The sequence below is a fragment of the Panthera pardus genome, unplaced genomic scaffold (assembly GCF_024362965.1).
Source record: "Panthera pardus isolate Hobbes unplaced genomic scaffold, ASM2436296v1 HiC_scaffold_2, whole genome shotgun sequence".
Lineage (NCBI taxonomy): Eukaryota > Metazoa > Chordata > Mammalia > Carnivora > Felidae > Panthera > Panthera pardus.
Window position 1 is genome coordinate 27,758,850 of NW_026526765.1, and position 25,710 is coordinate 27,784,559.

The following is a 25,710-nucleotide window of genomic DNA, read 5'->3' on the forward strand; positions in this document are numbered from 1 at the left end:
ACTGAATTACATTGCTTTGTGTTCATTCTATTTGTAGGATTATTTTCCAGTTATGACAAGTAGTACTGATTTCTCATTTGTTCTTATTATAGAAAGGTTACTATCAGTTCTAAGTCAGGTGTTTTACACATATGGAGGAAAAACATGATGAATGTGCATTTTCTAATGACTAAAGTTTGGGAAATTCTGGTCTTGGAGACTATTGCAATAGGAGTTACAAAGGGTTTAGTTCAGGGTGAGGGGATGGAAGTGGAAATTGAGAAGAAGGCTCTGATAAATATTTTAATGGAGTTAAAAACGAAGGGGATGGCTATCTTCCTAGGATATCTTCTGCATCATTTCTTGGGATGCTTATGGCTACAATAATAGAAAGCTTAAATCAAAAATGTGTAATACAAAGAATTTATTATCTCATATAGCAAGAAGGTCCAAGGTAAGAATCTAGGTTTGGCTAAGTCAGTGGCTCATTGACATTACTAAAAGCTCAGCTTCTTTCTCTTAAAAAAATTTTTTTAATGTTTATTTTTTTGAAAGAGAGAGAGAGAGAGAGAGAGAGCATGAGCAAGGGAGGGGCAGAGAGAGGGCAATACAGAATTTGAAGCAGGCTCCAGGCTCTGAGCTGTCAGCACAGAGCCCGATGTGGGGCTTGAACCCATGGACTGGGAGATCATGACCTGAGCCAATGTTGGCGCCCCTAGACTCGGCTTGTTTCTACCTTCCAACCCTAGCAAAGAAGTTTTGTCTTCATGGCCTGAAAATGGCTGACATGATTTGAGCAGTTCCATCATGACATAAGATGCCCAGTTCAAGAAGACGTGTCTTCTGATGATGAAGAATGAAGGATAAAGAAACCTTTGCCTGAAGTCATGTCCATCAAAATACTTTTCTTCAGGATTTATTGTCCCCAAATATGTCAGATGTCATGCATAAACCAACTGCTGGCAAAATGAAATTAAATTACCATTACTAACCTAAACTAATTAAGATTCATTCTCTGAGCTAGGGATAGAGATCTCTTCCTGAAGGACAGATGTCTCTAGATAATAGGGGCTTTGGTAACAAATGTGGTTGGTAGTCAGTCAACCATGTCTTGGACAACATATACCAATTATATAATTGAATTCCTCAAATTAACCCTTGAACATAAGTGGGAAGTTCTTGAAGCTTATGGTTTTTTATCTTTAAGAATTTTGTTGAGCTCTTCTCTCCATGTGTTGGATTAAGGCAGACCGAAATACTTCCACTGCAAAATGAACATCTGGTTTAGTGATGCACATCGAGGGCGCGATGCGGAAGGTCTGGGGAGACAAAGGAAAATAGAGCAGCAGATCATCCTAGAATCAAATATAACTCTGAGAAAATGCACTAAGCTAAGAATCTAAAACCTTATTTTTATGACATTTCTTGCGTTTCCCTCCTGGGTTGGTCTCCTTCCTTCCCAATGCCATACCCAAGCCATTCATCTTTTAGTCTCATAAAAATTCTGGTACCATCTGGCTCTGCCCCTCTTCCGTTTTTTGTCATCTGCTCACCTCCTGGTTTTTCTACCTCCTTCACTGAGGTCTTAGGCACTGATCTACACTCCATTTCTGCAGGCACTGAGGGTGACCTCCATGTCCCGGATACAGCCCTACAAACTAGCATCTCAGTTTCTTGATGGCCACAACTCCCAGAAACTTCATCTCTGCATCGGTTCCCACCCAAGGCCAGTGCTGCAAGCTTCCTCTTTGCCAGGGATAACCCAATTTCTGACTCCCATGACATCTACCCTTTTCATGAAAACTTCAGTCTCCTCAATCCTCCATAGCTTCAGGTCTTTGCCCCACTCAGTGTCTTCCCTTTTCCTGCCCAGCCAGTGTCGTTGATTGTTGGAACTACTTTCTCACTTGCCCCCTCATTTCGTGTGCACCCCACCTTCTGCTGCTGCACCCACACACACAGGTTCCAACCTTGGTCAAAGCTGTGATTGAACCACACGGCTCCAACATGGCAGGCGGGAAGTGTTGGAGAAAACCTTACTGCTGGGGAGACTGACACCATTAGATTTTCAGTCTCCAACTTCTGCTGGTTCAGAAATTTCTCTGGTCTTCTGTCAGCTTCCTTCCCCATTCTAAACTTTTATCATCCTTCTCAATTTTCTCCAACTCCTACGCCTCTCACTCTGTTTCATAGACAACCTTGCCTCATGCTTCTCAGAAGCTGTCAGGAAAGATCTTTCTATAAACTTGTTTGCTCCCACATCCATTCTTCCATCCCCGCCTGAAGGTGAACAGAACTAGGTGTCTTTACTATTTAACTCCAAAATTTCTGCCTGTGCCCTTGGCCCTGGATACTCCTGATGAAGGAGCAAAAGGCAAGCTGAGGGAAAGGCACAAACTAACACCCTGTAACCCTCTCTCTCCAGGTGGGATATATGTGTCATTTCTCACGCACTCCTGGCTGCCCAAGAACAAAGGAAAGGGAAAACATGGTTAACTGATAGAGATCAGTTAACTGATGATAGTCTCGTCAGTCTGCAACCGTCTTAATGATTTAAAAGAAAAACGACAATCTCCAGAAGCCTATAGACTCAATTTCCTGGAGCCTTAACATCACCCTCCCCTCCACAGGATAAAAATTCTTTTTTTTTTTTCTTTTTAATGTTTTAATTTTATTTTTGAGAGAGTGCAGGCAGGGAAAGGGCAGAGAGAAAGGGACAGAGGATCTAAAGTGGGCTCTGAACTGAAACAACAACAACAAAAACCTGAAAAACCTCTTTGTGAGCTTTTCATTTTATTTTTTATTTATTTATTTATTTTTATTTCTGAGCTTTTTAAACAAACTTCCCCAAGATTTAACTTGTAAAGGAAGTCTTTTTGCCCAATTAGGTTTACTTTATTTGTTGTGTTAATTTGCTGATTTACGTATTTGGTGTGATATTTAGTATCTTTAAGATCATAAAACTAAAATGGGTAAGAATTTCCAGAACTAACTAAAAGCTGCATTCAAACTGAGTAAGAATTAGTAACATGGAACTAAATGAACTGAAGAAGATGCTGATTGATAGGTTTTTGTGACTCTGGTTTGAAACATTGCTGGTTCTCTAACGTTTGCTCTTCCAGATTAAGGAAACTTTCTCTTAAGATATCCATGAAATACAGAAATGTGATAAAGTATTCCTTTGTAAACAAATTGAAGCATTTAACTTTTCTTTCTACCTGAAGCCTCTGAAATTCAAAAAGTCTCAGTGAGTATTCTTTCTTCCGTGGCAAAATCACAGTTATTTGCATTAAGTTCAATAAGCATCTGTTCTCCTTGTAACAGGACACCACTGGATACATTGGTCATTTTATCCAGACTTTGACTGGAATGTCATGTTTGAGAGACATGCATAGACTCAGCTATGACCAGACAGCTTTAAGGAACTAAGGTTGACTTTATGAAACAAGGAGCCATAAATCCCCTTGATTTTTTTTTTTAATATATTTTTTTTTAAACGTTTATTTATTTTTGAGACAGAGAGAGACAGAGCATGAACAGGGGAGGGGCAGAGAGAGAGAGGGAGACACAGAATCCGAAACAGGCTCCAGGCTCTGAGCTGTCAGCACAGAGCCCGACGCGGGGCTCGAACTCACGAACCGTGAGATCGTGACCTGAGCTGAAGTCGGATGCTTAACCGACCGAGCCACCCAGGCGCCCCTAAATCCCCTTGAAATATTGGCCTGATACTTTGCTTACAGCAGCCTCACCAGGTGAGTAAAGAAGGTCACTTCCTGGCAGGTGCAGGAACCTCAGGATATTTGGGGACCTCGAGAAGAGGAATCTGCCCACATCTGCAGGTACTGCAGTCCTGTCTGATGGCCTGTATTTGGCCTGGCTTCTGCCTAGAGGGGCTACTAAAAGTTCAGTCGAGATTCCTTACGAAAAGTTCCAGCAAAGCAAATTTTAAAAGATCTTTATGATCCATCACTGTACTTGCTGAGCTTGTGTATATCATTTTACAAACAAATTAGTCTTAATTTTGCAATCTATGAAAATGAGGGTAATTATAGAGAAAAATTATGTTTCAATAACACATCTCCGTAGATATTAAATTTTAACACTATTTATTGTAAACTAGACTAGATCCTGAATTCTTCTGGTTTCCTCACATATTTGGCTATGGCTCTCCAACTAATATTTCTAATCTTCTTCTATTCTCTTGACTTAAAGTCATTAAACACTAAAACTATCTTTTTCTTAAAAGCCCTAAGAACTGATGCTGGACAACGAGGTAAATTTCAAAGAAACTGCCACAATAGCTCACAGACAGACAATTTTCTTGCTTGTCATTCTCTGAGGATAATAACAAGACCCCATGGGCATAGGATTGTTTGAACAACTGGAAAATGGGATGGATTCCCCCAACAATTGTATATGAAAGGCCTTTTTTCACCATAGACCTATAAGTAGATAAAGACCATAGTGCTTTATTAAATTAGTCGCTTGAAGCCAGGTTAATGAATAAAGCTCTAAATGAATATGCAAACCATATCCTCCCTAAACCTGACCTGACAGTAACGAGCAACTGACCCCATATAAGCCCAGGGGACATGGTTTATTTAAAAGAGTGGAAATCTAATACAGCAGGAGACTTAAATCTGAAATGGGAAGGTCCCTACTGGGTCGTATTATGTACCCCCCCCAGGGCCATACAACTAAAAGAACAATTCATGGGGTGCCTGGGTGGCTCAGTGGGTTAAGTGTGTGACCCTTGGATTTGGCTCAGGTCACAATCCCACAGTTCATGGGTTCCAGCCCTACATCAGGCTCCATGTGAGGACGCTTCAAGCCTACATCTAAACATCTCACTGGCAGCGCTCGGGACTTTGACACTGGGCTTGTAATTTGCTCCAACCATTAACCTATATTTTTCTTTTGTTTCTATAAAATGCACCTCTTATTAATTACCTGATTGCTTACTAAACAAAACAGAGACTATATGATGGCTAACATGAACTGTTACACAATTAAAGCCTTAAATGACTCTCAAAATAGCATTACATTATTACACACTGAAATAACCCAAATGCATAAAACAGTTCTACGAAACAGAATGGCATTAGATGTTCTAACTGCTGCACAAGGGGGAGCTCGTGCTCTCATAGCTACAGAAAGCTCTGTATACATTCCAGATTGTCACAAAAATATTTCTGGGTTTCTAACTGACATGAATACTCAAATTAGCATTTTAAATGATCCCACTCTTGCCTTTCATGATTGGTTATACTCCTGGACTGGAAGAGGATTTTTGTCCACTACCAAAGGACTCTTATTTGTGCTTTTTGTTATTTAATTATGTTTTGCTATTTTCTCCCACGTCTCCCTTCCTGGTGCCAAGACTCCATCGCTACAGTATCTTCAAGCCAACAGATGATCCTTTCTACTCAAGGAGGTTCATGTACGTTGCCCATGTTGGATTCAGCTGCCTCTGTCCTTCATAACTTTCCTATACATTCTCTGACTGACCAATGTTGACCTGTAGATAGAAATGTCTCTATGCTCCCACTCAGCAGGAAGAAGTTACAGAAGATAAGACCTTCCGCCTTCAACAACCGTAAAGATTTAAGGGTCAGAATTGTTCAGGGGGAAATGCTGAGGGAGCAAAAGTCAAGCTGAGGGCAAAGCACAATGTGTGACTTTCCTCAGGCACTCCTGACTGGGCAAGAACAAAAGAAAAGGAAAACCAAGTGGTTAACTGATAGATATCACAGTCTGGCAGCACGTGAGTCTCCCTCAGTCTGCAACTGTCTTAATGATTTACAAGAAAAAAAGCAAACTCTAGAAGCCTATACACTCAATTCCCTGGAGCCCTAACATCACCCTCCTCTCCACAGGATAGAAAATCTTATACAACCCCAGTGCAGCTCTTTCTGCCCATGGGTCCTTACCCTGTGCTTTAATAAAACCACCCGTCTTGCATTGAAGATGATGGGGTTTTGGGTGATGGTGGGGTTTGGAGCTGACGGCCAAGAAAGAATTCTTGAAGACATCTTTGGTGCAAAAAGGTGAAGAGTGAAGAATGACCAGTTACATACTGTGAAGTTGGGGGAGGTAAAGTCAAGAGGAAGTTTCTTAAAGGGATTTTCCATATGCTAAAGGCTCATAGATTTCTGGAAGCCTAGCCATTGTCAAGTTAAGGTTGCTTTTCCTCCTGCAAAGCATTAAGACAGTGGGGGGGGGGGGGTCCTGGACTTTAGGGTATTGATAAGATTGCCCCCCTTTTTTGTAATTGTACTAAGATATTAGTACTGATGGAAATCCTATCATTTTAACCATTTGTTTTCTGTCCTTTCCTTTGTTCTCTGGCAGCCAGGAGCTCCTGAGGAATATTACACGTACCCCACATGCCGGGTGGGGTTGAGGGGTGGGGGTGGGGTGTGTGATAGCTTGTGCTTTTCCTTTAGCTTGCCTTATGCTCCCGCATCAACGATGTCTCAAGCATCCCGTTCTCTTAAATCTCCAATTTCTCAATCCTCCTCAGCCTATAAACAAGCAGACGTAAAGCTCTGCTAACACAAATTCAAACCACACCAGATACAAATCTGTCGACCCCCCCACCCCCACTTCTAGCTACCATACGAATGCTATTGTCTCTTTTCATCCAAACTTACTAAAAAGACTGGTTAATGCTTATTAGGCACTATTTTTCACTCTGCCCTCCATCCCAACCCACTGCAGTCTGGCCTCTGCCTCTGTCAACCTTCTGACAGCACTCCAGCCAGAGCTGACGGGGTTTTGAAGTGTTGGTGGGGGTCTGGAGCTGACAGCCAAGAAACAATCCTTGCGATGTCTTCGGTGCAAAAAAGGTGATTTTATTAAAGCACGGGGACAGGACCGTGGGCAGAAAGAGCTGTGCTCGGCTTGTGAGGAGTGACTGGTTACATACTATGGAGTTGGGGGAGGTAAAGGCAAAAAAAGGAGGTTTCCAAGAAGACTTTCATATGCTAAAGAGGACTCTGAAGATGCCAGGGGCCTTGCTATTGTCAAGCTAAGGTTGTTTTTCCTTCTAGCAAATCATTAGCATTAAGACGTTAAGGAGTTCCTGGAGAATACTCTGTATTTGCCTCAAATATTTGTCAGGGGGCTGCAGGTCATAAGGAAATTTGATTTTATCTACCATTTCCTTCTTGCTTTCATCCCCCACCTCGCTATGGAGGGGAGGGTCATGTGATATGGGAAACAAAGGCAGGAGAAAATGGCAGATGAAATTAAATTTCCTTATAACCTGCAGCCCACTGACAAATACTTGAGGCAGGCAGAGTAAAAGGTCTCTCCAGGAAGGCCCTCCTGTCTTAAGGCAGCATGTTCAAAGCTGCACTCATTCTTGCCACCTTAAAACCACAGCTCCACTACACCATCAGCACCCCCCCCCCCTCCCGACTCAAGGCCCCCAGGCTTGCCCCCTTGGGTTCTTCTCTTCAGAGCAAAGATTCAGAGATCAGACCGCCTGAGTCTAGATCCTGGTTCTGCCACTCACTGGCTGTGTGACTGGGGTAATTTACCTGACCTCTCTGTGCTCCTTTTGCTTCATCTGTCACATTAGAATAATAGTATTTCTTTCATAGGCTGGTTGAGAGCATTCGCTGTGTCAATGCAAAGTGTTTTCAAGAGTGACAAGCATTAAGGCTTTGTGTTATTACCATTCACTGCCTCCCTTCTGCTTCAATCACACTGGTGCCCTCGCAGCTCTTTGCCCTCTGTAACGTTTCTATACATGCTTTGAGTGTTTATCTCATTGTGTAACACAGGCTCAGCTTAGCTAGAAAGTCTGGGCTGGGAGTCCCTTCTCTTTCCTCCTGTAATACCCCTTTCTATAGCTGTCCATGAGTTTACTACATTGTACTGTAATTTGCTCTTTCTATGTCTTTCTCTCCTGCCAGCTCCAGTGACTGGATTTTATTTATCATTATAACTTTCGTATCCAGCGTAGCAACTGCTGTCTAGCACTTAATTGTTTTCCATATAACTAAGAAATAACTAAGTAGGTAAACAGTTGTTTCATGTTGATAAGTTACAGGTCTTAGGATTTCTAATCATTAAATTGCTCTGATCTGTACAGAAAAATATTTGTGACCAGGTCAAGGAAAAAAAAGTATCAAGACTCTCCCAGCAAAAGTGCTCATTCTGGTTTTGCTTGATGGCCTTTTTTGGGGGGCTATTTCTTAACAGGCTTCAGGGGAAGTTAAGGAAAACTTATAGACACAAAAGAACACAGTGATGTCCCCTTGAACAAAGGTAGAGAGTGTCAAGGGTCAAGAGCACAGGTAGAAGATCTAAATCTGAACAGGAGAGACTCCTCATTCCCCGAATCTTCCAGAAAGGAAGTAAACAATGGATGTGGGCTGGGGCGCCTGGGTGGCTCAGTCGGTTGAGCTTCCGACTTGTGCTCAGGTCATGATCTAATGGTTCATGGGTTCGAGTCCCACTCAGACAGCTCAGAGCCTGGAGCCTGCTTTGGATTCTGTGTCTCACTCTCTCTCTGCCCCTCCCCTGCTCTCTCTCTCTCTCTCTCTCACACACACACACACACACACTCTCTCTCTCTCTCTCTCAAAAATAAATAAAAAATTTAAAAAATGGAGGTGGGGACAGATGAGTTTACAGAGACCTTCTTTAAGAGCTTCCATTTTCTTGGAGAAGTAGGAGGCAAGAGTGTTCACTGAACTAAAGAGAGAAGTAGAAATGGAGCAGGGAAACTGGGAAGAATGATTGACGTTGAAAATGGGAAAGAAAGAAGACAAAGGACAAAAAAAATTAAGGGAGGAGCAAGAGCTACCCTAAATCTTAAATTTCTGCCCTGGAACCACGTCAGGGGGAGGGCCCCGCTGGTATAAGAGATTTGGGAGAGGGCTCCAGTGACAGCAGCAGAGCATGCCCACAGGGCAGGGTCACACCAGGGCCCACACCTGACTGGGGCTGTACTTGGCCTTTCCAGGAAGCAAGCAGGGAGAGCTGGTCTCTGCATCTCCAGCTTCAGGGTGAAGGGCACTGCGAGTGGCAGGTTCTGGGTTCTCATTAGGGACCCAACCAGTGTGGTTCCCCACCTGTCTAGCAGGGTCACCTGGGCCAGCACGTTCAGGTTGCTCCTGGGCACAGTGGCCACTATGTCCCAGCAGGTTTAGGGTCCTCAAAGTCAGAGCCCAAGGCTGGGTTAAGAAGGACTAGCATTGCTTTTACAGGATTAGAACCAATTCATACAGGAGACAAACTAGTTATTGCATGATTGTGATGACTGTACTGTGACCTATACTGGAAATCCTCTGCTTTGCGGGTGCATCTTTTTGTGCCTTCTAAGACCCTCCTCGGAGAGCTGCCATAATGAAACCTCTTGGACACAGCGCCCTCTAGTGGTCTGAAGGCCTCCCTGCACTTTTCTCTTGAAAATACCTGAGCTCTGTGCCCAGAGGAAGTGGGGCCGGGTGGTGAAGCAAAGTGACCAGCACTGGGACATCAGGGAGACGCCTAACTAAAGGGGTAGGTAAAGACCGGTCTTACTCTTACCTGGGCAAAAATGCCACCTCTGCCAATTATAAGCCCCATGCGTTTGCAGTCCTCATGGATTTGATTTACTTCTTCCTGGGGAAGTGGTTGGCGACCCATCTGCGAACAAAAATATCTCCTATTTGGATTTGAATTGTTAAAGACATCATCTATCAGAGAGAGAGAGAAAAAAGCAACTCAAGCAATAAATATTAGTTTTTATTCCAATTCATCCCAAATTCTCAAAAATAAAACTGAAGGCGAATGCAGATGGCTAGTGACTCTTAGCTCTGCTAACAGTTATCCCAGGAGCTTGGTTCTTTCCTAGCCAGATTTGGAGGGGGCTTTATTCTCAACTCTTCGCTTTGTTTTGCTCATGTAAAGGGCTCATTTCAAAGTCCGGGAGATGGCTCCAAAGTTATACTGGGGCAGGAACAATCCAGGCCTTCCCTGGGCCACAGCTTGGCCTGGGCGGCTGGGGTGGGAAGACTGTCTCATCTCCCTGGCTTGTGGAATTTGCTCCTTCTCCCCCAACACTTAATCCTCCAGGGTTAGGAAAGGTAAGCACTTCGGGGTGGGGGTGGGGGGCAAGAAGCTCTTTCAGGTTACCAGGTATCTGAAGTTGGTCTCTCCCTGGGGGTCCAGACAGGCCAGTACTGCTTTGGTGGCACTGGGCTGGGGGCCGGTGCCCTTTCTATGTGTCTGTCTTCTGAGCCTGATTACAAATGCCTCCTGTTGACTTAGTCGTTTCAAGTCTGTGTATCTGCCTGACCTGGAGGTCTTTTCAAACCGCAGACATTCGGGGCTCAGGCTCAGCCTATGGGATGAGGAGACTTGGGGCAGGCCTAGGCATCTGGGCTTGTAAAATGCCCAGCAGGTGCCCACCCTGGGAATTACTGCTGCGATCCTGTCTTGGGTGCTGAGCACGGCCACCGCCGCGGGTCTCTCTTCTGCGGCACGGCTGTGGTGAGACATCAGCAGGGGTCTGGTTCTCTGGTTTCAGATGCATGAGGCTTGATCCTGGCTCGTGGACCAGCTCCTGCCATCCTTGTGAGGCAGAGGAGAGCTCCCTCCAGGGGTCCCAGCTTTGTGCTCCTCGGGTCTTCCTACCCACCCTACCTCTAAAGTTTGGTACACATCCCCTCCCCGCACTGTCCCCCAAACCTTCATTCTTGCTTAAGTCTCAGTGTCCCAGCAGAGTAAGGCCACACCTCCTGGAGATGCTCACATTTTTGCCTGACTCAAAGCTTTAAGATAAGGAAAATCATATTTAAACTTGCAGAGTGCTAGTAATGAGGACCTGGGATCAGGGACAAGGCCAGGATCTTCTCATTGATCCTGAAATGTCATCACACACTCCTGCCTGTCGCTGATGTTCTCATCTAGTAGACAGGGAAGACTAAAATATGACAAAATAATGGAGGCAAACTGTGAGAGCCATAAAGTGGGCACACGTGGTGTGGGAATAATGAGAGGTCAGAGGCGCTCAGCACCCTCTGGAAAGGTTTCCTACAGGGAAGCTGCGGGGAAGCTGGGGCCTTGGTGGCTAGTGAGGATCTGGAAAGGTGACATTTAGCCTCTGGACTGGGCCAGCCCCCTCCCTGCTCCCTTGCCCATTTTCTCATCCCCTGGCCTCAGCTGCTATGACTGAACATCTTGTACGCATGCCGCAGAGAAAAGCAGGGCTGGAAACTCTGCGGCAAAGCCCAGGACAGCCTGCCCAGGTGCCGTGCTCAAGCCTATGTCCCAGCTGCTTGATAACCAAGTGGGAATGTTAGTAACGGACCTCTCGTTGGGTGTGGAATGTAGCTTCATGTTTATCTTTGTTGCTGTTGTTGTTAATCAGCATTTAAGTAATTATAAAAGTAATCCATGGTTATGGAGAATAAAGCCTTATACCAGAATGGAAGTACATAAAGGAAAAATGGAGGTTCCACTCCCCCAATCGTCCTCCTAGGTTCACCTCCTGTTGATAATTTCATGTGAACCAGACTCTTTTTCTCTCTGCACAAATACATCCCTATGCATATTAAAAAAAAAAAAAAGAAGTCATACTTTATAATGTCTTTCAATTTGCTTTTTACAATTTACAATATATCATGGACATCTTTCCATGTCATCTTATTTGGACCTCAGCTTAAAGGTTACCTAGTATTTCAGTTCTTTGGTAGAGTAATTTGTTTCATCGTCTAACATTGGACAGTTATGTCATTTCCATTTTTTTTATGATTGTAAACAGTCCTGCAAACAACCCTGCTCGTCTATATCATCACACACTTCCGTGAATATTTGTTCAGGACATATTTCTAGGTGAGGAATTGCCAGCTCAAAAGGCATACATTTAAAATCTTGATAGATTTTTAGGGGCAGGAGTTAAGATGGCAGAGACGTAGGGGGACCTGGGCTTCCTGCTTCCCTCAGACACAGCTGTGTTGAGGTCAGAACACTTGGAATACCCAGGAATACAGTCTGCGGAGTGACAGAAACATCTCCCCAGGTGGACGGAGACAGCCTGGCGGGGCAGAGGTGCACGTATGTGGATTGGAAGAGATAAAACAGGTGGGGTAGGAATGGAGGGGAGGTGACCCCTTCTGTGGAGTGACAAAAGGGAGAGAAAGAGAAGCTGTGGATTGTGGTTCTGTGGTTTTGTTAAGACGAGAGAAAAACCTCTCCACACCATGGACCGGGGAACAAGAAATACAGAGGGAGCCTTCTCTGTATTGCTCTACTTTGCAAATGACCATAGGAGCTGAAGATCAGAGTTTTCAGGGGTGCCTGACTTTCTCTGGACCAGAGCCACCACCATGTGTGGGGGCCTGGGGCGGGGAGGGGAATAGCAAACTCAGAGTGCCCAGGGAGAGAGCAGTCCCTTCCCTTGAGTACTGTGGGACTGGAGACCATTTGTCAGATGGGCAGAGTGGCACTACCCCAGAAACAGGTCCTTGTGGAGCAGGATCCTTTAAAACATTGGGTTTTCAATACCAGCCGAGTGCCTGGCAGGTGCTGTAGATTGTGGGGGCTGGCCTTGCTACACAATCTACAGCACCTGCCTGCACGATTCTGTGAAGGCTGCCTGAACGACGTGGCTTGAGACACCTGGTCCGGGGAGAAGAGACTGGGGTGTTGCTGTCTTTCTCCCCGTCACCAACACGGGGGGCTTCAGGGAACAGGACAGTGGCCCTCAGTGGAGGTGGGACCTGCTTACATGAAACCCCACCCCTCCGTGCCTGGTAACCACTTATCTACTAGAGCAGGACTGGTGCTGACCAAACCAGATGGCCTCTCCTCCAGACCCACACAGCCACTGGTTCCAGGCACCAACAGACAATTGTCCTGTGGTTTTGCATGTTAGTCTGTTTTTTTTCTCTTTTCTTTTCTTTCCTTCTCTTCTTTTTTCCCTTCTTTTTCTTTCTACCCTCCTCTTTTTTTTCTTTCCTCCCATTGGAATCAGGCTCATACTTTCTGATTTGATTTTTTGGCCAATTCTTAATATCTACCTATTTTCTTTCTTTCTTTCTTTCTTTCTTTCTTTCTTTCTTTCTTTCTCTGTTCTGGTTTTTTGTTTAATCAGGCATTTTTACTCTATTATTATTACACCTTTTCTGTGTCTCCTTCTTTATTTTCCTCTCTCTCTCTCTCTCTCTTGGTCAAGCTTTATAGTTTCTTTGATTCTCTGCCTGGTCTTTTTTTCCCTTTCATTTTTCTCTTTGTGATGGGATAAGGTCCCCCCTCCCCTTACCTTTTTTCTAGGGTTACTTCAACGAACAAAGCAAAGAACACCTGATGGAAGATGCAAACAATCCACCATCACAAGCAGTGGGATAGAGCAGCCAAAGTCACAACAAGAGAGTGCATGCAACACACTCCAAAAACACTTCCTAAAGTGCCAGACCTTGGACAATATATGACCCTTTTTTAATATAGTAGTACTCACAGATGCAGGATGTATAACAAGCTATTAAAACACATAAAATACAGAAACCTAGCCAAAATCTTGAAATGGAAGAATTCTCTTCAAAAGAAATTCCAGGAAGAAATGACAGCCAGAGAATTGCTCAAAACAGATATAAACGATATATCTGAACAAGAATTCAGAATAACAGTCATAGGACTAGTAGCTGGGCTTGAATAAAGCATAGAAGATGGCAGAGAATCTATTGCTGCATAGATCAAAGACCTAATAAAATAGTCATGATGGATTAAGAAATGTTGTAAACAAGTTGAAAAATAGACGCAGTGACAGCAAGGATGGAAGAAGCAGAGGAGAGAATAGGTGAAATAGAAGATAAAATTATGTAAAATGATGAAGCTGAAAAACAGAGGGAAAATGAATTACTGGACCCTGAGGAGAGAATTAGAGACCTAGTGATTCAATGAAAAAATAATATCCCTATCACAGGAGTTCCAGAAGAAGAAGAAAGAGAGAAAGGGGCAGAAGGTTTATTTGAACAAATTATAGATGAGCTCTCCCCTAATTTGGAAAGGAAAGAGACATTCAAGTTGAAAAGGAACAGAGAACTCCTTTCAAAATCAACAAAACAGGTCAACTTCATGACATATTATCGTGAAACTGGCAAAATACAAAGATAAGAGAGAATTTTGAAAGCAGTTAGGGACAAACAGGCCTTAACTTACAAGGGTCATAGTTTCTTAACCTACAAGGGTAGTCACATAAGGGTAGTAGCATACCTGTCCACTGAACTTGACAGGCCAGAAAAGAGTGGTAGGAAATGTTCAATGTGCTGAATAGGAAAAACATGCAGCCAAGAATCCTTTATCCAGCAAGGCTGTCATTCAGAATGGAAGGAGAGATAAAGACTATCCCAGACAAACAAGAACTAAGCCAGCCCTGCAGGAGATCCTAAGGGGGATTCTGTGAGTGGAAAGCATCAAAGACCACAAAGGACCAGAGACATCACCACAAACACAAAATCTACAGATAACACAATGACACTAAATCTATATCTTTCAGTAATCACTCTGAATTTAAATGGACTAAACGCCCCAATCAAAAGGCATAGGGTATCAGAATGGATAAAGAAAGAAGATCCATCCGTAGGCTGCTTACAAGAGACTAATTTTAGACATGAGGACATCTGCAGATTGAAAGTGAGCAGATGGAGACCATCTATCATGCTACTGGATGTCAAAAGAAAGCTGCAGTAGCCATACTTATATCAGACAAATTAGATTTTAAAACAAATACTGTAACAAGAGATGAAGAAGGGCATGATATCATAATTAAGGGGTCTATCCATCAAGAAGAGCTAACAATTATAAATATTTATGCCCCCAATGTGGAAGTATCCAAATATATAAAACAATCACAAACATAAATACATAATTAGATATAATACCATCATTGTAGGTGACTTTAATACTTCACTTACAACAATGGACAAATCATATAGGCAGAAAATCAATAAGGAAACAATAGCTCTGAATGACACATTGGACCAAATGGTTTTAACACATATATTCAGAACTTCTCATACAAAAGGATCAGAATATACATTCTTCTCGAGTGCACAAGGAACATCCTCCAAAATAGATCACGTACTAGGTCTCAACAAAAAAGGATTGAGATCATACCATGCATGTATTCATATCACAACTCTATGAAACTTGAAGTCAACCACAAGAAAAAATGTGGAAAGCCCCCAAATACATGGAACTTAAATAAAATCCTACAAAGAATGAGTGGATCAACCAGGAAATTAAAGAAGAAATTTAAAAATATGTGGAAGCCAATGAAAATGAAACCATGACCACCCAAATCTTTTGGGATGCAGCAAAGGCAGTCTTAAGAGGAAAATACATTGCAATCCAGGGCTATCTTAAGAAGAAAGAAAAGTATAAAATACAGAACTTAACCTCACACCTAAAGGAGCTAGAAAGCCAGCAGCAAAGAAAGTCCAAAGGGCAGAAGAAGAAGAGAAATAACAAAGATTAGAGCAGAAATAAGCTATATAGAATCTGAAAAGACAGAAGAGATCAATGAATCTAAGAGCTGGTTTTTTGGAAGAATAAACAAAATTTATAAACCCCTAGCCAGAGGTCACAACAAGAAAAGAAAGAAAGAGGACCCAAGTAGATAAAATCACGAATGAAAGAGTAGAGATCACAACCAACACCACAGAAATACAAACAATTATTAGAGAATACTATGAAAAACTATATGCCAACAAACTGGACTATCTGGAAGAAATGGACAAACTCCTAGACACCCACACACTACCAAAACTTTAAACAGGGAAGAAATAGAAAATTTGAACAGACCCGTAATCCATGAATAAATTGAATTGGTTATCAAAAATCTCCCAACAAATAGGAGTACTGGGCCAGATGGCTTCCCAGGGGAATTCTATGAGCCATTTAAAGCAGAGTTAATACCTATTTCCCTCAAGTTGTTGCAAAAAAAAAAAGAAATGGAAGGAAAACTTCCAGACTCATTCTATGAAGCCAGCATTACCTTGATTCCCAAACCAGACAAAGACCCCACTAAAAAAGGAGAAGTACAGGCTAATATCCCTGATGAACATGGACACAAAAATTCTCAACAAGGTACTGGAAAATCAAATTCAACATTATATTAAAAGAATTATTCACCATGATCAAGTGGGATCCATTCCTGGGCTCCAGGGCCGGCTCAATATTTGCAAATCAATCAATGTGATACATCACATTAATAGAAGAAAACATAAAAATGATATGATCTTGTAAATAGATGCAGAAAAAGTGTTTGGGAAAATACAGCATCCTTTCTTAATAAAAGCCCTCAAGAAAGTTGGGATAGAAGGAACATACATTAACATCACAAAAGCCATATATCAAAAGCGCACAGCTAATATCATCCTCAATGTGGAAAAACTGAGAGCTATCCCCCTGAGGTTAGGAACACAACAGGGATGTCCACTCTTACCACTGTTGTTTAACATAGAGCTGGAAGTTCTAGCCTCACCAATCATATAACAAAATGAAATAAAAGGCATCCAAATTGCAAAGAAGTTAATTTTCTTTACAGATGGCATGATACTTTACATGGAAAACCTGAAAACCTCCACCAAAAAACTGCTAGTGATACATGAATTCAGCAAAGCTGCAGGATATAAAATCAATTTACAGAAATTGGTTGCATTTCTATATACCAATAACGAAACAACAGAAAGTGGTATGAAGGAATCGATCCTATTTACAATTGTACCAAAAACCACAAGATACCTACCTAGGAATATACCTAACCAAAGAGGTGAAAAATCTGCTGAAAACCATAAAAAGCTTATGAAAGAAATTGAAGAAGACACAAAGAAATGGAAAAATATTTCATGCTCATGGATTGGAAGATCAAATATTGTTAAAATGTCGATACTACCCAAAGAAATCTACAAATTCAATGCAATCCCAATCAAAATAGCATCAGCATTCCTCACAGAGCTAGAACGAACAATCCTAAAATTTATATGGAAATAGAAAAGACCCTAAACCAAAGTAATGTTGAAAAAAAAAAAACCCCAAAGCTGGAGACATCACAATCCCGGACTTTAGCCTGTATTACAAAGCTGTAATCATCAAGACAGTAAATTATTGGCACAAAAAGAGACACATAGACCAATGGAATAGAATAGAGAATCCAGAAATGGACCATAAATATATGGCCAACTAAACTCTGACAAAGCAGGAAAGAGTATCCAGTGGAAGAAAGATAGTCTCTTCAGCAATGGTGCTGGGAGAACTGGACAGCGACATACAGAAAAATAAAACTGGATCACTTGCTTACACCATAGACAAAAATAAATTCAAAATGGATGAAAGACCTAAATGTGAGACAGGAAACCATCAAAATCCTACAGGAGAAAACAGGGAGCAATCTCTTTGACTTCAGTCGCAGCAACTTACTTGACATGTCTCTACAGGCATGGGAAATAAAAGCAAAAATGAACTATTGGGACCTCATCAGGATAAAAAGCTTCTGCACAGCAAAGCAAACAAAACTGAAAGGCAACCAACGGAGTGGGAGAAGATATTTGCAAATGACACGTTGGGTATCAAAAATCAATAAAGAGCTTACCAAACTCAACACCCGAAAAACAAATAATCCAGTGAAGAAATGGGCAGAAGACATGAACAGACATTTTTCCAAAGAACATACCCAGATAGCTAACAGACACATGAAAATATGCTCAACACTGCTCATCATGAGGGAAATACAAATCAAAACCACATTGAGATACCACCTCACACCAGTCAGAGTGGCTAAAATTAACAACTAAGGAAACAAAAGATGTTGGCAAGGATGTAGAGAAAGGAGAACCCTCTTGCATTGTTAGTAGCAATTCAAACTGGGCAGCCACTCTGGAAAACAGTGCGGAGGTTCCTCAAAATATTAAAAATAGAACTACCCTACGACCCAGCAATAGTACTACTAGGAATTTATCCAAAGGATAAAGGAGTGCTGATTTGTAGAGGCACATGTACCCCAGTGTTTATAGAAGCGCTATCAACAATAGCCAAATTATGAAAAGAGCCCAAATATCCATCAACTGATGAGTGGATAAAGAAGAGGTGGTAAATGTATAAATGGAACACTACTGGCAGTGAAAAAGAGTGAAATCTTGTCATTTGCAACAACATGGGTGGAACTGGAGGGTATTATACTAAGTGAAATAAGTCATTCAGAGAAAGATATCATATGATTCACTCATATGTGGAATTTGAGAAAGTCTTAACAGAAGACTATAAGGGAAGAGAAGGAAAAGTAAGTAACAAACAGGGAGGGAGGCAAACCATAGAAGACTCTTAAATACAGAGAACAAACTGAGGGTTGATGTGGTGGGGGAGGAGGTTGGAGGGTTGGAGAAAATGGGTGATGGGCATTGAGGAAGGCACTTCTTGGGATGAGTACTGGTATGTAAGTGATGAATCATGGAAATTTCCTGAAGCTAAGACTACATTGTATGTTGACTAACTTGTGTGTGTGTGTGTGTGTGTGTGTGTGTGTGTGTATAAAATGCTGATTGACACAAATTTCTGTCTAAAGGGCTCTACTAATTTATGTCCTCACCAACAGGAAATGGGGGTTTTAGTTTTGGTGGACAGTGGACAGCGTTAAGGCAAGTTCTGAGCTACTTAATTACATGAATACGGTCTGAAGTGTTGCAGGACCAGAACTCACTCAATAAACACTTTGAAAATACTTATCATCTTCGTGATTCCTGGACTCAAAAGTGTATAACTTAGGAAAAGAAGTTATCTGTACATGAAAACCAAATCAACAAATACATGGTTTGAAAGATCTTTTCAAATGAGATTTTTAGGCAGTGGATGCTACAGGGATTCTCTGAGGCCTGGAGCCCCTGTCTAGGGGAGAATCAAAGGCAAGCTTTAGGGAGGAGGTGTGATGAAGAACTGGATCTTGAATAAGGCTAAGATTTCCATAGGTAGATATAGAGAGGAGAGTCTTGCAGTCCACGCTTGGAGAACAGTTTGGGTGACATTGGATGTAGGGAAGTGAATGGCATTGAGCGGGCGTTGAACGGAACTAAGGAATGGACTAGCTGGGATGTAAATCTGGGTGGTCTGCCTTCAGAGTCCATGCTTAAAACTACCAAGTGGCAGAGGAAGAGAAAAATAACTCATTCAATAGATAGTATCGTATAGCCTATTTTATTCTTTTCATAATAGAGTTTGCACATTTTTCCATGTCACACATATATCACTATTGTGGGATGGATGTACCATAATTTAGCTTGGACTGTATCAATGGCCATTTAGGAGGATTCCTATGTTTTACAATGACAAGTGAAGTCCTGATGAACTTTTTTGTTCATGAGTCTCTGAGCACACAGAAGCTAGATTTGGAACAGTGGGAAAGAGAAGAACTCTTCCTCTCTTGTTGGGTTTTCCTCTGTGGAGTCTGGACTTTGGAGCATAGATAGCTTTGAGGGGAGTCCTGGGTTGGGGCCTGGGATGGATTCCCCTGAGCCTTAACACAGACCTTGACTGGGACACAAGGTGAAGATAAGGATGCTGTGACCTGGGAGCCAGAGGGCCGAGTCTCATTTTACTCTCATTTTGCTGTTGTCTTCCCTTAGCTTTAAAATCTTGTTTAAACATTCCAGCCTTGTATTGGCCCCACTGTGTGGCATTAATGGAAGAGTCTTATATCCATGGTCTGGTGTAAGCCCTAAAATAATTGAGCATCAACCATCCTAAACTAGGATGCTGTGTTAAGACCAAATAGCAAGAAGCCACTTAGGAGAAGGCTAGAAAAGGGGTTAGTCTGACTCTTCAGCTTGGTGCTAAGATTCTCTCCCTGTTGCTTGCCTCAGTGAGTCTAGACTTTGTGTATGGAGGGGAGGGACTTGGGTTGTAGGGGAAGCAACGGAGACACAGGGAAGTATTTGAGAAACATGGTCAAGAAAGGATCAACAGGACTTGGCACTAGAAACAAGGGAGAGAAGGAGTCCCAGGCTATTTTCTGGCATGGAGGCTGGGGAACTGGGAGAAGAGTGGAGGGTAAGAAACAGAAACAGTGAACTTGGAGGAATAACTGGTTTGGGGGAAAATGCTAAGTACAGTTGTTGCTATATTGAGTTTGAGGTCACAGTGGGGAATGTCATCGGAAAGTCACACCCTGCCTGGTTACTTGGGAGATTGAAAAATATTCACAAACAGACAAACACAAAACCTTATAGATCCTTAACATCCTCACCCCAAACCATCACCACAACCCACTCCTGGCCTTCTCCTTTACTTCCATGAACTCTCCGGGTCACCTGCCCCTCCCAAGATAGCTTCCTCTCTTCCCCATATGTCTAATTCTAAATATTCAGTCATCACCAATGCTCTCTGCCTACTCTGGCAGGAAAAATACCAGCTCCCTGTTCCAAATGCCCTCGCTCACTCCCCTAGAACTCTTGATGACGTGCTAGCATTTTGTACTCCCTACTTATCTCTGATGGGCTTTGCTGAGCGTCCCTGGCCTTGTGTGTTCTCTCCCTGAGAATGAATGAAGTGACCTTGTAGAGACCATGCTTTCGACTTTAACTCTTGCTGTCCCCAAGAAGTCACAGAGAGCACAGCAGATCAAAACCTACCTTATCCTTCACCATTTCTATTCCTATCATGAGGCCTTTGCCTCGGACATCTCCGACAATCTCAAATTCATCCCGCAGCTCAGCAAGCTTCTGTAGCATGTAGGTGCCAACTTCTTGACTGTTTTCCTGTAGATTTTCTTCTTTAATCACCTGTTTAGAGAAAAGTCCCAAGTGGCCTTGCATTAAAAAAAAAAAAAAAAGTTTTAAATTGACTGAGAAACACTGAACAGTAGATGTGCATGACTTTCTTTATGGAAACTTGACCAGACAAATGGAACCCAAAGTCTAGTGTGACCATGCCATGTACTACAAAACGATTTGCTGTAAGGTGCAAAAGAGTTTTGGTATGGGGAATACTTTCCCCAAACCCCTCTCATCTTCAGGGGTGGTTAAAAACTTAGGAAAGAATAGGGGTGCCTGGGTGGCTCAGTCTTGAGGGTCTGACTCTTGATTTCGGCTCAGGTCAAAGTTCTGGGGTCATGGGATCAAGTCCCACATCGGGCTTTGCACTGAGTGTGGAGCCTGCTTAAGATTCCCTCTCTCTGTCTCTGTCTCTGTCTCTTGCTCTTTCTCTCCCTGTCACTTTGAGTTCTTCTTGTACTCTCTCTCTCAATTAAACAATTTTTTTTTAATTTTATAAATTTAGGAAAGATAAAGACATTTCTCAGCGCAGTGTATAACACAGATTCCATAATCCTGAGGCTCATTATTGCCAGGCTGCGCTGAGAACTGGGATACAGTGATTACGAAGACAAACTCTCTGAGGAAAGATATGTCACAGGTTCTTGCCCCACTGGGAGTTTACTGACCTTTGCTTCGTCAGCCCTCAGTCAGACACAGGCTGTCATTACCCAATTGTCCTGCCACAGGGCCTAGGCCTCGTGAGCTGAGGGGAGCTCTGTGAGGGCCCTGAAGATATAAAAATATTTTCACCTACTTCCACTCATGGCAGAGACCGTGATTCTTGACTACCCACAATATACTACATCTAGATTTAGCTGATAATAATTGCATGAATCCATGACTCTCGATGTTTTTAACCTATTTGTTCACCTATACCCTCTCTACCTGGTCAAGGTGACACAACAGTTTTAAAAAGTTGGCAATATGGGGCGCCTGGGTGGCTCAGTCGGTTGGGCGTCCGACTTCGGCTCAGGTCACGATCTTGCGGTCCGTGAGTTCGAGCCCCACGTCGGGCTCTGGGCAGATGGCTCAGAGCCTGGAGCCTGTTTCCGATTCTGTGTCTCCCTCTCTCTCTGCCCCTCCCCCGTTCATGCTCTGTCTCTCTCTGTCTCAAAAATAAATAAACGTTAAAAAAAAAAATAAAAAAAAAAAAAGTTGGCAATGTCTACAAAACAAAGTCAATGACACATTCCTGACTGCACTTTTTCATTTTGTGATTTTATCGTATTTGAAGATACTTTTTAATTAGCAAGGGAAGCTTTTACTTACTTATTTTTATTTAAAAATACTTAAACAAAATAAAAATACTTAAAAATTTTTTGAATAGGTGAATCATGTGCCTAGTTCAAAAATCAGTAGAGGGGCGCCTGGGTGGCTCAGTCGGTTAAGCGGCCGACTTCAGCTCAGGTCATGATCTCACGGTCCGTGAGTTCGAGCCCCGTGTCCGGCTCTGTGCTGACTGCTCAGAGCCTGGAGCCTGTTTTAGATTCTGTGTCTCCCTCTCTGTCTCACTGCCCCTTCCCTACTCGCACTTGTCTCTCTGTCTCTTTCTGAAAAATAAACATTAAAAAAATTTTAAAAAATCAGTAGAATAATTCTCATTGACCCCTGTCCCCCAGCCACCAAATTTCTCTACCCACAAACAACCATTGTTACCCATTTCTTGGACATTCTTTCAGTAATACCTGACACTTTCTTAAACAAGTGCTGTTGTGCATATCAGCAAGGGCACTTAACAGATAAGATACCAGGGAAAATCAATGGAGTAGGGCTGAACAACAGCTAAATTATGTAGTTTGTCCCATAAAACTCAGTTTCTTGTTAGTCTTTCAGCTGATAACTGTACAAAAAAAGGAAGGAAGAATATATAAAGAAAAGGACCAAAATTAACCTGAAGTCAAAGATGGCAGTTGGTAACTATCCATCGAATACCAGAAATATAAAAAGGAAATGTCAGTGTTACCAGCCAGCTAGCTTTTCTTATATTTCCTAGGCTTGTGAGATGTATTATGTATTATTTTGTATCTAATACTTCAAGCATCCCAAATAGATCTTAAAAAAGGGGTGAAGGGGCAGAATAAAAACTGGAAATCTAAATTTGTGGAGTGGTAATGAACTCTTCACGTTAATAATGGGATGTCATAGAGTTTGGATAATGTGTCTCTGGTGCTGAAGTAGTCATTTTGTGAAATGAGAGGAATGACGTGGCTGCTGGAACATACCTCAAGCACGGCTGATCCAATGGCACAGGCCATGGGGCTCCCTCCAAAGGTGTTGAAATGATACATGCATTTAGCCAGAGACTTGGCTATCTCTAGAGGGGGAGAATGAAAAGTGGACAAAGAGTGACACATTCCTATCTATAATCTCCCACCACATCACTTGAATTATATTTATTATCATGTCATATTAATAATATGTTTCATGGCATCGAATCCAATTCATTCTTCATTCACCAGATAGTGGATGTTATGAATGGGATTATGTGTGTGTCCTTGCCCCCCCCCCCCCCCAACTCCTCTTCCTATGTGAAAGCCCTACTCCCATTGTGAATGTATTTGGAGATAGGGCCTTTAGGGAAGTAATCAAGGTTAAATGAAATCATAAGGGTGGGGCCCTCATAATACTGGTGTCTTTATAAGAAGAAAAAGAGACACCAGAGCGCTCTCTCTCTCTCAGAGGAAAAGGACTTGCAAGTACACAGCAAGAAGTTGGCCATCTGCAAGAGAGATTTTACCAGAAGCCAACTTTGCTGGCACCTTGATCTTGGACTTGAGCTTCCATAACTATGAGAAAATAAATATCTGCTGTTTAATTCCCTCAGCGTGTGGTGTTATGTTATGGTAGCCCCAGTTGACCAATCCACTTACTCCGTGGATAAGGAAAAATTGCTTATTTACTGAATTAGAAGTGTGATAACAAAATCTTTAATGTGTTGTGTGAATTCAAAAGTACTTTAACACTTGATTTATGGGAATTTACATGGGACCTTCACTTGGTAACCTTCTTTTCTGTATTATACTCTTGGTTTCAATCTTTAAAAAACCTCGCATCGAGGTTTTAGTAACATAATTCCTGGATTGTTTCAGGGTGAGCATATATTTGGTTCATTACATTTCCCTTTCTACATCCACATTTTAGTACCTAGAACAGGGAGAAACTTAGCATGTCTGACTCCATGTTGTTTCTATTCCCCTTGCTGCTGTAACCTGTATCTTAGAAATTTCTGCTTCACTCTGCCAGTAGGCATGTTAATCATAGAAGGAATTTTGCTTATAGCTGAGATTTGCAAAGACTCCTTTTTTGTTTTTTCACTGGAAACCTACATCACTTGAGGAGATAAGGAAGTGCAGACAGAAATGACTATGCTATGTTCAAGATTTACAGGAATGGCATGACCAGATTCCTGTAGGCAAAGATCAAATGACCAAAGACAAAGAGTTATAAGACCTCTTCAGATGTCTATAGACATCAGTCACCTTTGTCTTCCCCCTTTTGCTAACAAACAAGAAGTTTAAACATTGACCCGAGGGGAGAAGTTTCTTTAGGATGATAAGCCACCATCCTCTCAGTTTGTTGGCTTTTCTGACCCCAACATCTGGCCACTCAAATGATTGGTTTGTCAGGCAGCGAGCATACCAACTTGGACTCAGTATCATACCTTTATTCATTCAATAAAACAGCGAGATATCACAGGGTACTTAATTATCCTTTAGTATCGCTGAAGCGGATACTACTGGTGGAAAAACGGAAAAATTTAAAGATTTTTAACAATAAACAATTCATAAAAACCATTTTCTGTAAAACCTCACCAACATTGAAAATATGGCTCATTCTTGTATTCACTTTATAGAATATTCTGGCTAAGTGAGATTGTACTGCATTTGTCTGTTTTGTTGATTAGACGTAAACAGAAACCTGTCACTCTGGACCTTGAGTTTATAACATATTGGCGTAGTTAGGCCAAGTAAGAGTCTCCTTCAGAATAAGACTCCTCTGGAAATTTCAGTTAGCTCCAGGTTGGTTAAAAAGGATCTCTTGTGTGGGATTTGTTTTTGTGGTACGGTTGCTGATACCTTGTCAGTGCGCAAGAACCTTGCGCTTCATTGTGGGGGTAGGAGAATTCATCTTCCCTACAGCAAGATCACAAAGGGATGGCATTCTTCCATCTCTTCCACAGTCTGACAGGCTGTTTCTCATGATCATTGCTAGGGAAATGCACGTGTAGTTCCCATCGCTGTCTTCAATCCACAGAAATTCCCAACCACGTGTTTTCTGCCGTCACTGTTACAGGAAACCCAGAAGCAAATGCAGCCTGCCCATAGGCTCTACCTGGAGTTGTCACAACTGCTGCCATGGGAAAGCCATTTCCAATCCCTTTAGCCATGGTGACAATATCCGGCAGGATGTCGTGGGTTTGGAAGCCCCAGAAGTGAGAGCCCAGCCTTCCAAATCCCGTCTGCACCTGATAGAAACAGATCCAAAATTATTTGAAACGTTTCAAGTAATGCTGGCTTTTCTGACTCTGGTCTCTTCCCTTTCCTCCGCTTCTTCTTAAGTATCATCATTGCCGGCCATCATCTTCACCATCTTTGTACAAACATGGACACAGCACTTAATCTGGGTCTGAGCTTTTAGTTACCAGAAACTGTTTACTAGGTTTTTGGATTTTGGATCCCCAGTGCTGCACAAGTTTCGTTATTAAGATGAATGCTGTTAGGTTGGTTTATACTATTTTGGCAAATCGAAGTTGAAAACTTGGTTATGAGGTGAAGTTCTCTATGTGGGTTTTGAACTGTCCCTGATGCAATCCGTAATGGGAATTTAAAAAGTGTGTTGACTGATAGCATGTCACCTGTGATGACAGCATCAGCTGTGCCTGTTAGCTACTTATTTGATAGACTTCATTTTGGATATTTGAGTTCTGTGC

General features: G+C 42.3%; 1 protein-coding gene across 1 annotated transcript in view; it reads right to left on the reverse strand.

The window, feature by feature from the left end:
* Positions 1–864: 864 nt before the first annotated feature.
* The window catches only part of AGXT2 (alanine--glyoxylate aminotransferase 2), a 41,840-nt gene continuing 16,994 nt past the window's right edge, over positions 865–25,710 (reverse strand). Inside the window, exons 10-14 of the mRNA XM_019450664.2 lie at positions 25,113–25,245; positions 23,003–23,094; positions 20,598–20,747; positions 9,523–9,621; positions 865–1,298 (exon numbers count right to left, since the gene is read on the reverse strand). Of these exons, the coding sequence (XP_019306209.1) occupies positions 1,182–1,298; positions 9,523–9,621; positions 20,598–20,747; positions 23,003–23,094; positions 25,113–25,245 (591 nt within the window). The 3' untranslated portion in view covers positions 865–1,181. The remainder of the gene's footprint in view (positions 1,299–9,522; positions 9,622–20,597; positions 20,748–23,002; positions 23,095–25,112; positions 25,246–25,710) is intronic.